This window comes from Bufo bufo, chromosome 1 (assembly GCF_905171765.1).
Source record: "Bufo bufo chromosome 1, aBufBuf1.1, whole genome shotgun sequence".
NCBI lineage: Eukaryota > Metazoa > Chordata > Amphibia > Anura > Bufonidae > Bufo > Bufo bufo.
Genome location: NC_053389.1, coordinates 778519644 through 778536808, shown reverse-complemented (window position 1 = coordinate 778536808; position 17165 = coordinate 778519644). Strand labels below are relative to the sequence as shown.

Genomic DNA, 17165 nt, shown 5'->3' with positions numbered 1-17165 from the left:
CTGGTGGACACTCCCCTAGGGGACCAGATGGAAGACTGTGACACAGGACAGATAAACAACAGTTCAGGACACACAGACACAATACATCCCCACAATGCATTCTGGTTTTCTCCGCTCTGCCCCGGAGACAACCGAGGAGTAATTCAATTATCTCTCAGGACAAAGGGAGATTGCCAAAACACACGTGGAGAGAATAGGACAGAAATCACTACTCCAACATACAATGTCACAACCATTACAGTAAACATAGACATGTAACACATCCCCAGATAGCTCCGGTCTGAGTGCATATTATTAGGTATATGGCACTCAGACTACACAAATACAGTAGAATCGCCATGGAGCCAAAGTCTTTACTTTCACATAGTCTTTCGTTATCCGAATGGGCTCCATGGCATAGCAATCTGGGGTATCACTGTTCAAATCGGGCAAGTACCAAATGACCCGGCTTTCATGTCATAAATAACCGAAATACATGGTTGCAACAAAGTATCAGCCAGAGTGTAACTGTAACAACTGTAACAGGCGCCATCAGTGACATCATACCTTACGCCTTCTTTCTGGAGTGTGCATTGCGTCGTGTCATTGATCGATTTGTCGAGGAGCAGGAGAGCAGAAAGATGAGGAAGTCGCAATGCTGGATGAATTCCCAGGGGGGGCTACTCCATTTGAGACAAGTCAACAACAAGAGTCTGAAGAGGAGTCAGAGAAGGATGGTGCCTGGGCGGAGGAGGAGCAAGAAGAGCATGCTTTAAACATTTCTAGGATCCCTGGTGTTGTCCGTCGATGGGGGAGGAGAATGAGGACGACATTATCCAGGATGATGAGCAGGAGCCAGGCAACTCCAGTTTAGTGCAAATGGGGGCCTTCATGCTCCAGTGTTTGAAGAGGGACCCCCCATATAAAAAGGATGATGGGCAAGGACCAGTACTGGGTGGCAACGTACTTAGGCCCCCGGTACAAACACAAAATGGCGGAAATGTTACCACCATCACAAAGGGCTGTCAGAATGCAGCACTTCAAGGTCTTGCTTCGAGAAATGCTGCGTTCTGCTTTTGCGCGTGCTGGTAGAGGAATTTCCACTCACAGAGAAACAGTTGCGGGTACCAATCCAACAGCGCATGGAAGAAGAGGGCGGTTTGAAGATGGGTTTGGTCACTTCGGGTATGAGATCATTCTTGCAGCCAATCCATCGACAGCTGTCCTCCGGATCCAGCCTCAGGGAACGCCTAGACCGACAGGTGTTTCACTACATCGGGTTAACGGCCGATGTAGACGCTCTGAAAAGTGATGAACCCCTGGACTACTGGGTGTACAGGCTTGACCTGTGGCCAGAGCTGGCGCAATTTGCCATGGAACATGTTGGCTTGCCCCTCATCCAGTGTCCTGTCGGAAAGGACGTTCAGCGCAGCAGGAGGGATTGTGATTGATAAGCGCACTCGCCTAGCTCACGACAGTGTGGACTACCTCACATTTCTAAAAAGGAATGAGTTTATTTTTGTTAGCCATTAAATGTATCAAACCTGCAATACTTATTTTGTTTCTCTTAATGAGAGCACTAAATTAGTTTTCTATTGGCTAACACGGTACCAGACTTTTTCCTTTTTCTTTCATAAAAATGAATGAGGCATGGATCTCGGAGGAATTCAACACATGTGACGAGTCGACCATTTTTGATTGAAATTCCTCATGACAGACCACAAATATCCGCCACCACCCAGAACAAATCATGGTCCCTGTCTTAGGTAAATACAGCGGCATAAAAGACCTTTTATGTCCGTTGAATGTCTAATTTTTTAGGCCTGTACTGGCCGACAGTTACATTTTTATCCTGTGACCGCCTAATGTACCTCCAGCCACAGAATCCAAAGTTGTGTGCTGTCAGGTGAATGCCTATTGGCTAATTTTTGGGGCCTGTACTGGCCGACAGTTACATATTTATCCTGTGACCGCCTAATGTACCTCCAGCCACAGAATCCCAAATTCTTTGCTGTCAGGTGAATGTCTATTGGCAAATTTTTGGGGCCTGTACTGGAGTGGCAAGTTCTCACAACAATACTTAGTGCACCAATCACTAATATCTCATGAGACCTTATAAAAATGAAGTTGTGTGTACCGAGAAAAAATAAATCGCATCATTAGAGATTTTCGCAATGGCACTTTTTTGAAACACTTGATCTGCATATACAGCGATTGTTATAACATGCATGTGAAATGTAATCAAATACACTGCTTTAATGTCAAATTATTTACAGTGATCCAAAATTCTTCATCAAAGTCACGAAAATTGCTGCCAACCAACTTTTCTGATTGCATCCAACTTCGGTCTGGTAGAAACCCAGTTGCTGTAGTAGGCCGTGCCTATTATGCGCATAGGCGAAAATTACATTGGCGATATTTCGCATTGAAAAAAAATTATGAATGGAGATCGCAAATTCGAATAATACATCTGGTATGTCACTGTCCATGTTGTGGGACGATTTGGGCACTTCTTGTAATTATTTGGTGGCTGCAAATATGAGCTGAAGGTTTTTCAGGTTTGCCTGCCATTAAAGTGAATGGGGCCCGCCGCAAACTTGCGGTTTGCGAACATTTGATCGCTTTAGCGAACCGTCCCGGCCGATGTTCGTCGATCACTAGTGGTAGGACCCATGCCACACTGAGATACCTTGACCGTAGTGCAAAAGGGCTGCGTTGTGTTTCTGACAAGAATACATTGGCTGAAGTCTCCGTTTTTTAACATCAGCCTGAGGGATTAGCCAGCATTGCTAGTTTCATATGATTTATGGACATTATAGTTAGACTATTATTGTCAGAGACGCTATCTGCTGGGCGCAGTTATTTTAGAACAGTGTGTGCCCATAATTATTGAAGGGCATTATCTGTGTGGTACTAGTATTTTCAGTGGGACTGTTTCTACAATATAGTATTGGGGTGCACAGTGGGTACAATATTGGAGGTGGTAGGATGAGGTGTTGAAGAGGATGATGGAAAAGTAGGACCTAAGATGTCTTTTTGTCAAAATGCAGAAACAAGATGGGTGAAAAATCATCATGGCGAACTGGTCTGAAAGAAGAAGATGAGGAAACAGAAGGTCTACGTACAGTACATCAAAGAAGACGTCATTGGATGTAAGAGGTATGTGGCGCTGTATTCTCCTGTATGTTTGATAGCACTGAATATAATGTGTATGCAAGTATGTCTTTAGTGCTAGGTAAGAAATGTGTATACAATGTATATGGTGTAGGTATATCTTCTGTAAGTGTAGCCTCTGTGTAATTTATATAATGGTATATCATATATGGGTGTATATTGTATATGTGTATTTATGTGAGTATAGACTCTTTGTATGCATACCTCCCAACCGACCTGGATCTGGCATAACTACTGTGTGGGGGGCACAATGGAGACTAGGCAGGGTTGGGACATGTACAGATAAACATTGGGTGAAGTTAGAGGTGTGGCCTAGCATTTTTTTTAAAACTTGTTGCAGAGCACTTTGCACACCGCTGATAGTTTAGCTCCTTGTTTTTATTTTAAAAGTTGGGTGGTGCGTGTTGTGTATATATGGTGTATTTATGTATGTGTACCATGTTTATGATGAATTTATGTGTATGTGTCTTGCATATATATGGTGTATGTATATGTAAATATGTGTCGTGATGCTGCATGTCCACCGTTGAATAGGGAACCTGTTGTTAAAAATTTGAATCCCACCCCTGTCGCCTCTACTGTTTATTGCTGCTGCTGCTGCCACCACCGCCCTCCTTCTCTAAAGTTGCCTCCTCCTCAGCACCCCAATCTCCCAGGTCCTATACACAATCGTCCTCCCCGATGCTTTTGTCAGAATGGGAGATAACATGGTAGGCTCTCATTGTCCCCCTTCTCTGTTCTGCATTTGCTTCGACTGCCATTGTCGCTGCCCCCACCGACAATGCCATGGCAACAGGTACCACTAGTACCACCCCCAACACAGCTCTGCATGGGAACCCCAGCCTCCTGCTGAAGCTCCTCCTCAGGGCAACCCAAACAGTGACTGCTCTCAAACAAGCCATCAACAGGGACACTGTCTTGACTATTTGCCATAGGGCATGATGGGATTTTGGTTTTCTTGCCACTTCTAAAAAAAAGTTGCATATAAAACAGAGAGGACTGCACTGAAAGACTTCTCTGGGGCTGCAAGGAGGAATGCTGTGACTCCTTGCTCCATGGCACTTGTCAGACGTGTCAGCCAGAAGTCACTTCTACATCATCGTGCTACGTGTCAGAGGAGGAGTAAGCCATACAATCCATAATATCATTCTCTTTCTCCTCAATAATAATGATGAACCTTTCCAAAGCCAGAGACAACTGCGGTCTACTACTACTATTACTACTTCTACTTCTGGCCAGATAGCTGGTTCTGTTACTACCCATATTCTGCCTCTAGGTCTATAATTTAGAACATTTTTGGGCCTAAATGTACACAGTCACTTAAAGTACGGAACAGTTTGCAAGTCTATTTTCAGTAAATTAAAGGCAGAGAGACACCATAACATATCATTCCCTTTCTACAAAAACACTTAAGACACTGCTACTGACAAGTGACTTTAGTGCTGACAGTATCAGCACTAGAGATTAGCAAATCAAAATTGACGAAGTGGAAGTCGATCCAAATTTCAGGAAAAGTTTGATTTGCACCGAATCCGAATTTTCTCACGCTTCATGGTAACGAATCGCATTTTTTCCTAAAATGGCTGCTGTACGTGAGAGGAAATGGAGCAAGGAACTCTGTGGAGTGTATATGAGGAAAAAGGAAAAATATATTTGCCGTTCAGCAGTGCAGTTATGTGTTCTAAAGCCTTTTGTAAAGAGTATAAGTGGAAAAAAATAAGGGCCTATTTGCTGTTCCGCTGCGCAGTTATGTGTTCTAAAGCCTTTTGTGGAGTGTATAAGTGGAAAAATTAAAATTATATTTGCTGTTCAGTGGTGCAGTTATATGTTCTAAAGCCTTTTGTGGAGTGTACTGTATAAGTGGAAAAAAATAAGGGCCTATTTGCCGTTCAGCGGTGCATTTATATGTTCCACAGTCCTTTTTGTCATGTATTTGTGGCAAAACAAAACTATATTTGCTGTTGTTGAGCGATGCAGTTATATGTTCTAAAGGACTTTTTTGCGTGTATTAGTGGCACAAAAAAAGTATTTGCCGTTGTGTGGTAAAGTGAAAAAATTACAGCCCTTTTTGGCGTGTATTAGTGAAAAAAAGGGCTTATTAGCCGTTGTGTGGTGAAGTGAGAAAATTACAGACTTTTTTGGGGTGTTTTAATTTCCTTTATTTATTTATTTATTTATTTGATTTAACAGTATGCCAGACAGAGAAGTGCCAGGCACTGCACAGGGGACTGGCAGAGGCCTAAATGTTTCTGGTGCAGGAACAGGTTCCAGCAGAGTAAGGGTGTATGGCAGCAGGAGTCGCAGCAAGAGGCCTGAGCCCCGGTGTCATCTAGCGGTCATGTCTTGAACAGCAACCCAGCAGTTCTTAAATGGTTGACTCGGTCATCCACTTCGTCCCAAGTGACATCAGACACCCCCAGCCAAGAGTCGGTTGGTTTGTTAGACACAACCCATAGTTGGCATGGCCCGGGAGCAGGCCCTGTGCCCTCACCTGTCCTCAACCTGCCTCTGTCCTTTCCTGTTCCCTAAGCCAGAGAAGTATTATTTGTTGTGGGCTCAGCCCCACTATACAGCAAGGACGAGCTACTAGAGGACAGTCAGCAGCTTTTGGCCAGCCAAGATGTGGAGGAGACGTCCGCCACTTTCTCCACTAGGTGGGCAAGTAATGATGAGGAGAGTGGCGTTGGAGCTGGTGTTGCGAGTGGTGAGGCTCCTGACTCAGATACAGTTGAGGAGGACATAATTGACATGCAGACAGTGCTTGACGATGATCATGTAGCTGATCGCACTTGGGAGCCGGGTGAATTAGGGGCTTCATGATCATCAGGAGAAGAGGGTGGTAGCTTACCTGTGAGGCAGCGGCGGAGCAAGCAAGTCGATAGCTTGGCCGGGAGTCAGCAGGGTGACAGCAGTGGGAGGTCGGAAGCCAAATGTGCCCGGGGTAGACCACCCACTTTGCAGGAGCATACCTGCCTGGAAAGTAGGTTCACAGAAGCAGCGGCGGTAGCAGTCAGTCAGTGCATAGTGTTGGCGGTAAAATCACCTACTAGGCGGTGTGGCAGTTTTTTGTTAGGCCGCCGAAGGAGATAAACATGGCCATATGTAGAATCTGTGGGCAGAAGGTGAAGCATGGCCAGGGTGCCAATGTTGGCACCACGGCCCTGCATCAACATATGCAGCGTCACCATAAAGTAGCCTGGGAGAACCGTGGCTCCAATGTGGTGGTCCAACCTGCCGCAGCAACCGCTGCTTTACCCAATGGCACGCACATAGTTTCAGGCAGTCAATGCTCCACCACCTCAGCCGAAGGGAGCCGTCTGTCCTTCCCATCATCTACTGGTCGAGATGCTCCTGCTCCTCCTCCTCCTACTCATCGTCAGTAGGGTTGTGCGAACCCGAACTGTAAAGTTCGGGTTCGTACCGAACTTTAGGATTTTTGGACCCCGGAACCGAACCCGAACATTTTAGTAAAAGTTCGGGTTGGGGTTCGGTGTTCGGCGCTTTCTTGGCGCTTTTTGAAAAGCTGCAGAGCAGCCAATCAACAAGCGGTTAACTGTCTGACCTTAGAAGCCATCACAGCCATGCCTACTAATGGCATGGCTGTGATTGGCCAAAGCAGCATGTGACCCAGGCTTAATATAAGCTTAAGTCACATAGCGCTGCACGTCACTCTGCTGTTACAAGTGTAGGGAGAGGATGTTGCTGGACTTGTGATTTCAGGGAGAGAATAGGAGAGAATCTAACTCGGCGATCTACAGAGAAATAGTTGTGTGGGTGCAGGGCACAATCGTTTTACCCTGCCCTGAGCTCATTGACCAAAAAAAACAAACTTTTATTATTCTGTTAGTTAGGTGGGCGGCGGCCATTTTATGCAAGCTCAGTGCACCAGTACTGCATCTGAGCTTTTGGGACATTGCAAATCACCATTTTTTGGGCAAACTACAACATCTGCAACATTTGACAAAAACCTGTATTTTCCGGATCTGCAAGCGTTAAATTCAAGTTTAATATATACAGCTTTCATATTCTGTTACCAAAAAAAGACTTTTTTTGGCAATCTACAACATCTGGATTAGTCAGTGCGCAATTTAAGCTAGAAATACACCCATCATTTTCTGAAATACGGCCATTTGAAATACAGCCATTTTGGGCAAAGAAATATTGAATTCAGGCCTACACTGGTTCAGACCGTGTGAGATACACCCTCTACATACAGGGGTTGGATTCAGGCATTTGAAATACAGCCATTTTGTGCAAAGAAATATTGAATTCAGGCCTACACTGGTTCTGACCGTGTGAGATGCACCCTCTACATATAGGGGTTTTATTCATGCATTTGAAATACAACCATTTTGGAGAAAGAAATCTTTTTAATTCAGGCCTACAAATACAGCCATTTGGTGCACCAATATTGAATTCAGGCCTACATTGGTTCAGGCCGTGTGAGATACACCCTCTACATACAGGGGTTTTGATTCAGGCAGTTAAAATGCAGCCATTTTGGGCAAAGAAATATTTCATTTAGGCCTATACTGATTCAGACCGTGTGAGATGCACCCTCTACATATAGGGGTTTTATTCATGCATTTGAAATACAACCATTTTGGAGAAAGAAATCTTTTTAATTCAGGCCTACAAATACAGCCATTTGGTGCACCAATATTGAATTCAGGCCTATATTGGTTCAGGCCGTGTGAGATACACCCTTTACATACAGAGGTTTGATTCAGGCATTTGAAATACAGCCATTTTGGGCAAAAAAATCTTTAATTGAGGCCTACTCTGGTTAAGGCCGTGTGAGATACACCCTTTACATACTGTCATTCTAATCTACTATTAATTAAACACCCATTTAGGGCAAGATCCTAAATTCGAAAAATATGAGGAGAGCGTCAAATAAGGGACGTGGCTGAGGTCGTGGTGCTGCTGGTGGAGCTCCTGTTGCAGGGAGAGGACGTGGTCGATCTGTGTCAGCTACACGCACAAGTGAAACCCCTTCCCCTGGTGCGAGTAGGCGACCAAACCTGCAGCGGTATTTGGTCGGGCCTAATGCTCCTCTACGAATGGTGAGGCCTGAACAAGTACAGGCGATAGTAGATTGGGTTGCTGACAGTGGATCCAGTCCCTTCACATTGTCTCCCACCCAGTTGGCACCTGCAGCCGATGTCCATCAGTCTTTCACCTCACCCCTTTGCAAATCAGCCAAGCAGTCTGAGCCCCAAGTCATGCAGCAGTCTCTTCTGCTTTTTGATGACTTTGTTAGAAGGGTTTCCCAGGGCCATCCACCTAGCACTGCCCCATAAGTGGAAGAGATTGAGTGCACCGATGCCCAACCACTTATCTTTCAAGATGAGTACATGGGAGGACCATCGCAGCACGTCTCGGATGATGACGAAACACAGGTGCCAACTGCTGGGGCTTTCGAAAGTGTGCAGACCGACAAGGAAGGCAGGGGTGAAGACTGGGTGAAAGATGATGTGGAGGATGATGAAGTCCTCTACCCCACATGGAATCAAGGTCAGGCAAATGACCTATGTAGTTCGGAGGAAGAGGCAATGGTCGCACAGAGCCACCAGCACAGCAGAAGAGGGAGTAGGGTGCAAAAGCGGAATGGCCATCCTCTAGACAGTATGCCTCCTACTGCCCACCGCAGCAAGGGACCGAGCACACCAAAGCCAGCTCCAAGGCGCTCACTGGCGTTGCAGTTCTTCAGACAATGTGCTAACGATAAGACAGGAGTGGTGTGCACGCTGCGCAATTAGAGCCTGAAGCGAGGCATAAACATTCTCAACCTGAGCACAAGCTGCATGACCAGTCATTTAAGTGCAAACCACGAGCTGCAGTGGAGTAGACACCTCAAAAACCAAGAAAGGTCTCTGGCTCCTCCTGCTTCCTCTTCTGCTGCAGTCGCTGCCTTTTCATCCACCTCTGGAGTGACAGTGCCACCTGCCACCCCGCAAAAAGAGGATCTGCCAGCAACACCAACACCTGGGTCACCAAGCATGTCCACAATGTCCAACGGAAGCGTTCAGCTCTCAATCACCAAAACTCTGGAGAGGAAGAGGAAGTACTCCCCTACCCACCCACGATCCCTATCCCTGAATGCCAGCATTTCTAAATTACTGGCCTTTGAAATGCTGTCATTCCGTCTTGTGGAGACGGATAGTTTTAAAGGCCTTATGGCGGTGGCTGTCCCACAGTAAGTCGTGGGACAGCCGTGAACTTTTCAAGGCTTGCCATCCCTTCCCTGCACACCAAGTAGGGGATAAAATCAGGTGTGCACTGCGCAACGCCATCTGTTGCAAGGTGCACCTGACTACGGATACGTGGACCAATAAGCACGGTCAGGGCCGTTATATCTCCATAACAGCACATTGGGTAAATGCAGTGGCGGCTGGATCTGAGGCGGATAGCAGTTTGGCGCATGTCCTTCCACCACCGAGGATTGCAGGGCGCTTCAGTTTGCCTCCTGTTTCTTCCTCCTCCTACTCTGCTTCCTCATCCTCTACCAGCTCCTCATCCGGTCAGCGTAACACCTTCACCACCAACTTCAGCACAGCCAGGAGTAAACGACAGCAGGCAGTTTTAAAACTTATCTGTTTGGGGGAGAAACTCCACACCGAGCAGGAGCTGTGGACGGGCCTTGTACAACAGACCGATGAGTGATTTGTGCCAGTCAGCCTCAAACCCGGCCTGATGGTGTGCGATAATGGGCGAAATCTCGTAGCAGCTCTGGGACTAGCTGGTTTGACGCACTTCCCTTGCCTGGCGCATGTGCTGAATTTGGTGGTGCAGAGATTGCTTAAAAATTACCCCGATATGTCAGAGCTGCTGCATAAAGTGCGGCCCGTCTGTGCGCGCTTTCGGCGTTCTCATCCTGCTGCTGCTCGATTGTCAGCGCTACAGCGTAACTTCGGCCTTCCCGCTCACCGCCTCATATGCGACGTGCCCACAAGGTCGAACTCCACCTTGCACATGCTGGCCAGAATGTGCGAGCAGCAGCAGGTGATAGTGGAGTTTCAGCTGCAGCACGCATGGGTGAGTCGCTCGGCGAAACAGCACCACTTCACCACCAATGACTGGGCCTCCATGCGAGACCTGTGTTCCTTGTTGCGCTGTTTCGAGTACTCCACCAACATGTCCAGTGCCGATAACGCCGTTCTCAGCGTTACTATTCCACTTCTATGCCTCCTTGAAAAAATGCTCCTGGCGATGATGGAAGAGGATGTGGCACAGGAGGAGGAGGAGGAGGAGGAGGAAGAGGGATCATTTCGTAGAGTTTACGGCCAGTCATTCCCAAGTGGCTCCGAGGGTGGGTTCCTGCACCCACAAACCCAAGGTACACAATTGTCTAGCCAGGGCACAGTTCTGGAGGATGAGGAGGTGGAGGATGAGGAGGAGGAGATGGAGTAGGAGGAACCATGTTCACAGCAGGGTGGCACCCAGACCAGTTCATGGCCATCACTGGTGCGTGGATGGGGGGATACAGAGGACACAGACGATACACCTCCCACAGAGGACAGCTTTTCGTTGCCTCTGGGCAGCCTGGCGCACATGAGCGATTACATGCTGCAGTGTCTCCGCAACGACCGCCGAGTTGCCCACATTCTAACTTGTGCTGATTACTGGGTGGCCACGCTGCTGGATCCCCGTTACAAGGACAACGTACTGTCCTTAATTCCGTCACTGGAGCGTGATCGTAAGATGCGCGAGTACAAGCGCACGCTGGTAGACACGCTGCTGGTGGCATTCTTTCCTGACAGCGGGGGCACAGTGGAAGCACAAGGCGAAGGCAGAGGACGAGGTCACCAACTCAGCTACAGCATCGCCAGCACCTCAGAAGGCAGGGTTAGCATGGCCGAAATGTGGAAAAGCTTTGCCAGCACGCCACAACAACCAGCACCACCAGCTGATATGGAACGTCTTAGCAGGAGGCAGCATTTCACCAACATGGTGGAGCAGTATGTGTGAACACGCCTACACGTACTGAATGACTGGTCTGCCCCCTTCAACTTATGGGTCTCCAAATTGGGCACATGGCCTGAGCAGGCCCTTTACGCCTAGGAGGTGCTGGCCTGCCCTGCAGCCAGTGTATTATCTGAACGTTGTTTAGCACGGCAGGTGGCGTCATCACAGACAAGCGCAGCCGCCTGTCCACAGCCAATGTGGACAAGCTCACGTTCATTAAAATGAACCAGGCATAGATCCCTCAGGACTTGTCCGTAACTTGTCCAGAATAGACATGTATACCGGCACTAAGCAGCCATTGTTATACTGCAGCGCAATTGCTCATGTTTGTATTTTGGATATTTCACACTCTTTTGGAGTGTACCTTAATTTGGAGTGTACCTTAAAATTAAAACCAAAAACTTGTGTTGGCTATCTCGTCCTTTTTCACCGCTGTTCCACCTACTTCGCTACGTCCACCGCCTCCTCAAACTCCTACTCCATATGGAACTCCACCTCATAAATCAAAAAAAAAATTTTTGTACGTGTTTTATTTTATAACATTTCACTACTTTGTCATTTACATTTTCGGGTGAAATTCACCAAATTTTTGGGTATATAGTACTACTGCTATACCTAGTATGCTGGTTAAAAAAAAAAAGAATTTCATTAACATTTTCTAATGAAATTAACCAATTTTTGGGTGTATATTACCACTGCTATACCTAGTAGGCCGGTTAAAAAAAAATAATTGTCATTAACATTTCTGGGTGAAAATCACCAATTTTTGGGTTTATAGTACCACTGCTATACCTAGTAGGCCGGTTAAAAAAAAACATTGTCATTAACATTTTCTGGTAAAATGAAACAATTTTTGGGTGTATAGTACCACTGCTATACCTAGTAGGCTAACAAAAAAAAAAAATTTGTCAGTTACATTTTCAATTGAAATTCTAAAATTTTTGGGTGTGAAGTACTACTGCTATAACTAGTAGACAGGTTAAACAATAAAAATAAATTGTCTGTTACATTTTATGGTGAAATTCACCAATTTCTGGGTGTGATGTACCACTGCTATACCTAGTAGGACGTTTAAAAAAAAAATTGTCAATTACATTTTCGGGTGAAATTAACCAATTTTTGGGTGTATAGTACCACTGCTGTACCTAGTAGGCCGGTTAACAAAAAAAAAAAAATTGTCAGTTACATTTTTTGGTGAAATTCAGCAATTTTTTGGTGTGATGTACCACTGCTATACCTAGTAGACCGTTAAAAAAAAATATAACATTTGTCAGTTACATTTTATGGTGAAATTCACCAATTTCTGGGTGTGATGTACCACTGCTATACCTAGTAGACCGGTAAAAAAAAAAAAAAACATTTGTCAGTTACATTTTATGGTCAAATTCACAAATTTTTGGGTGTAAAATACCCCTCCTCTACCTAGTTGACAGCTTAATAAATTTCAATAATTTTTATTTTACATTTTCGGGTGACAATAAACAATTGTTTTCTGTCATAGTCCCCTGCTCTACCAAGTAGACAGGTTAATTAATTTCTGTAATTTTTCTGTTATATTCTTGGGTTGACATTTTACAATTTTAGACGTGAATAAACCCCTGCTCTGCATAAGTAAATTTCTAAAATGCTTCTTTGATTGATGCGCGCCACCTCCTTTGATTCAATGCTTAAAATTAAACAAGTTGTACCACATTTAAGCTTCAATACTTTGTCCCACATTTCCGCTACACTCTTTTGGACAACATTTGTGCCTCAATAGCTTTTCCCACAATTCCGCTTGACTCTTTTGGTCCACATTTGAGCTTGTGTAATTTGTCCGACATTTGCGCCTCAATAGCTTTTCCCACATTTCTTCTCGATCCCAATTTTTTTAAATAAATTTATTTCCCTTAAATTTGGTCTCTTTTTCTCACGCTCCCTCTCCGGCCTGGAACCCTGATTCCCCGCCACCCGTAATCACCATGGTATGCGCATAAAAGAACATCGAAAGTTGATAGAGCAGATATCAAATTGGATTGTGAACATCACGGGGACGTGCAACATGGTGGGGCAGTAAGTATGCACGCGCCTACACAAACTAACTGACAGGGGTCAGCCCCTGCAACTTCTGGGTCTCCAAATTGGGCACATGGCCTGAGCTCGCCCTTTACGAATTGGAGGTGCTGGCCTGCCCTGCAGCCGGTGTATTGTCTGAACGTGTGTTTAGCATGACTGGAGGGTTATATTTCCCAATGTTTTGAGGTGTACCCTAATTTAAAAAAATAAAAATAAATTTTAAACCAAAAAGCAGTGTAGGCTACCTCCTCCTCCTCCACCACCACTTCCACCTACACCGCCCCATCCACCGCCTCCTCAACCTCCTACTCCATATGGACCTGGTCCTCCTAGATCAAGATTATTATTTTTTATTTTTACGTATTTTATGTTATTTTAAGTCATTTCCCTATCCACATTTGTTTGCAGAGCACTTGCCATGCTCTTAACCACATTTTGACGATATTGCAGCCCTCTAACCCTTTCCATGACATTTTTACACCCATTTTAGTGCTCAAAAGTTTGGGTCCCCATTGACTTCAATGGGGTTCGGGTCAAGTTCGGGTCCCGAACTCGAACTTTTTTCTGAAGTTCGGCCGAACCTGTCGAACCCGAACATCCAGGTGTCCTCTCAACTCTACTCGTCAGTCATTCCGTCAGCAATCAATCACCGAAGCGATTGCCAAGAGACAACAGTATGCGTGCACTCATCCAACGGTGCAAAAGCTAAATGTGCTCCCGTCCAAATTGCTGCTGCTGCTTTCCCTCCCTTTCCAAGTGCTAGACTCTGCACATTTCAGAGAAGTGATTGCTTGTGCCAAGCCGAGGTGGAGAGTTCCAAGCCGTCATTTCTTTGCCAAGAAGGCAGTACCAGCCCTGCCCACACATGTAGAACAGAAGGTGGGCCAGTCCTTGAGCCTGTCGGTGTCTGACAAAGTGCACGGCAGCGCCGATGTGTGGAGCTGTAACTACTGTCAGCGACAATACATGTCCTTTACAGCCCACTGGGTGAATGTGGTTCCTGCACAGCCACACCAGCATCTTGGGCAGGTGACGCCGCTTCCGTCTCCACGTTGTCACGTCATTAGTCCTGCGACAATGTCCGCCTCTGCCTCTTCATCCTCCACTGTGTCCTCAGCCTCCACTGCAGTGTAAATTCACAGTGTCCCTCCAGCATACCACATGTGCAGGGCACGGCGGTGTCACGCTGTTCTACTCCTCGTTTGCCTGGGCGAATGGAGTCACACAGGGAAGGAATTGCTTTGTGTCCTTTATCAAGAAATCGAATCCTGGCTTTCTCCGCGACAACTCAAAATCAAAACCATGGTGACCGACAATGCTAAGACCATGGTGTCGGCACTGCGTCAAGGAGGGATGAGCCCTGCGCTCTGCAAGGCACACATGTTCAATCTGGTTGTCAAGCGGTTCCTAAAGTTTTCCACCCATCTGCAAGACATCCTAAAAATGGCCAGGAAACTTTGCATGCACTTCAGCCACTCAAACACCGCAAAGCACAACTTAATTGAGCTGCAGCGGCAGAACGGCATCCACCAACATAGGCTGATATACGACATTTCCACCCAGTGGAATTCCGCCCTCCATATGTTGGACCAACTACACGAACAGAGAAAGGCCATAAACGATTTCTTGATGATCCAAGTGGACAGAAGTACTCCCTTGTGTAACTTCGATGTCAGCCAGTGGCAGCTCTCATGTGTGACTTCTGCCATTTGCTCAGGCCTTTTGAGGAGGCCACATTATTTTTCAGTCGCCAGGAATACGGAATGAACAACGTCATTCCACTGCTTCATGTCCTGGAACAGATGCTGGTAAATCTGGCTAGTCAGGGGACTGTAGACGTGGCGCCTAGATCTAACGGCCACACGAGCTATGTGGGGGCTGAACTGGAGGAGGAGGAGGACATTGGCGCACAAGCAATGTTTAGCGAAATAGGAGGTTTTTACACACATGTGACAGGAGAGGAGCAGCAGCCAGAGGAGCTACAGGGTGATGAGGAAGACGAGGCAGAGGACCCAGACACACAGTGGCAATATGCAGTGGAGATGGAGGCAGGGAGTCGCTCCAAGTCACTTTCACAAATGGCCCGATGCATGCTCACTTGCTTGCGTAGTGACAGGCGAATTGTTACCATTTGGCAGAGGGACGACTTCTGGCTCTCCACCTTGTTAAACCCTCGCTTCTGGTCCAAAATGGGAGCCTTTTTTTACACCCACTGAGAGAGAGGACAAACTAAACTACTACTACAGAGACATCCTATGTGCGTCATCGTCCGTTCTCTTGCAGGTCTTACCGGGGGGACCACTGTGCTGACATTCCTCTGCCATGGCTGTTGTGGCGGGGGGGGGGGGGGGGAGGAGCAATTCCATCTCCATAAGCAGCAACTTGAGTCTAGAGTTGCTGATGAGCAGCTTTCTTAACCCGCCTAGTGAAGAAACTACTAACCAGCAGCAGCAGGTAAACCTGGAGCAGAACCTGAACCAGCAGGTGGTGGCATACTTGGACAGTACCCTGCCACCCCACATTAAAGATCTGCTGGACTACTGGGCAGCCATACTGGATTTGTGGCCGCAATATTAGCAAAGTTTGCCCTGGAAAAGCTGTCCTGCCTGGCCAGTAAAGTGGCATCAGAGAGGGGGTTTAGTTCGGCGGGGGCCATAGTTACCCCAAGAAGAACTCGCCTGTCCACCCAAAATGTGGAGAGACTGACCTTTGTCAAGATGAATCAGGTGTGGATCAGCCAAGATTTCCACCCACCAATGCCTGATGCATCAGACTAGATCATCCATTGTGCCACACCAACACTTTGACAATAGAGACTGGTTTCGTCTGGCTACCTGCCTGATGCCACACATCTGATGCCAAATGCTCTTTCTTTCACCCACCATCTTCAGCTGGTACTCGTATTGCCACCCACATCCCCACTCTGTCACTGGGTCACTTTGTGGTCTGGTGATGCTGCTGCCACCTCCTTACTATGTCACTGGATCACTCTGTGGTCTCCTGATGCTGCTACCACCTCCATACTATGTCACCTTGCTACTCTGTGGTCTCCTGATTCTGCTGTCACCTCCACACTATGTTACCTTGCCGCTATGTGGTCTCCTGATGCTGCTACTGCCACCTCCACACTGTCATTATGCCACTATGTGGCCTCCAGATGCTGCCGCCACCTCCACACTCTGTCATTTTGTCACTCTGTGGCCTCCTCCTGTTGTGCTGCCGCCACCTCCAGACTCTGTCATTAGGCCACTCTATGGTCTACATATGCTGCTTCCACCTCACCACTATGTCATAGGGCCACTCTGTGGACTTCTCATGCTGTTCCCACCCTCCCCATTTCATAACTGCTCCACTATTTTTTGCTTTTCGGCCTGGCTGACATTATCATTTATTTGACCCTTCTTCTGATCTGTCGGAAGGAAGGAAAAAGACGCACAATGGATCCTGTCTGTGTAGTAGCTGTAAGGCCTATATGGTCACATCAAAATTGGCTTGTGATTTGGTAGCCAAAAGCAGGAGTGGGTACAAAACACAGAAGACATGCAAATATTCCATTCACGTGTCATCTCTGTTTTGGATCCACTCCTGTTTTTTTTTTGGCATTAGCAATACTGATGGATTACTGACCAAATGCTGACCGAGTGAAGGTGGATGCTCAACAGACAGGATCTGTTTTTTGAGGGTTATTGTTCTGACAGATCAGAGGAAGGGCAAAATAATCAGTGACGTCAACAGAAACTTACTGCTGACACCCTCTCCACTCTGTCGGGGGGCTCTAATTGTATAAGCGTTTAATAGAACCGGTTATGTATACATCTATGTGAAATCAGCTGACGACTATTCACTAATGCCACTAATACACAACAAAAAGGACTTTAGAACATATAACTACACCACTGAATGGCAAATATATTTTACTTCTGCCACTAATACACGACAAAAAGGGCTTTAGAACATATGACTACACCGCTGAACGGCAAATATATTTT

The 17165-nt window shown here is 46.5% G+C and overlaps 1 protein-coding gene and 1 long non-coding RNA gene across 2 annotated transcripts in view; one reads left to right on the top strand and one right to left on the bottom strand.

Moving 5' to 3' along the window:
• Positions 1 to 379: 379 nt before the first annotated feature.
• On the bottom strand, positions 380 to 17025 carry LOC120987236. The gene is made up of 3 exons (XR_005775964.1): positions 17015 to 17025; positions 9277 to 9280; positions 380 to 516 (listed from the first exon to the last, which is right to left on the bottom strand). It is a non-coding gene; the product is annotated as an uncharacterized LOC120987236 (long non-coding RNA).
• The window catches only part of LOC120987235 (olfactory receptor 1009-like), a 61013-nt gene continuing 46902 nt past the window's right edge, over positions 3055 to 17165 (top strand). The window contains exon 1 of the mRNA XM_040415826.1: positions 3055 to 3138. Coding sequence (XP_040271760.1) covers positions 3080 to 3138 — 59 coding nt within the window. The 5' untranslated portion in view covers positions 3055 to 3079. The remainder of the gene's footprint in view (positions 3139 to 17165) is intronic.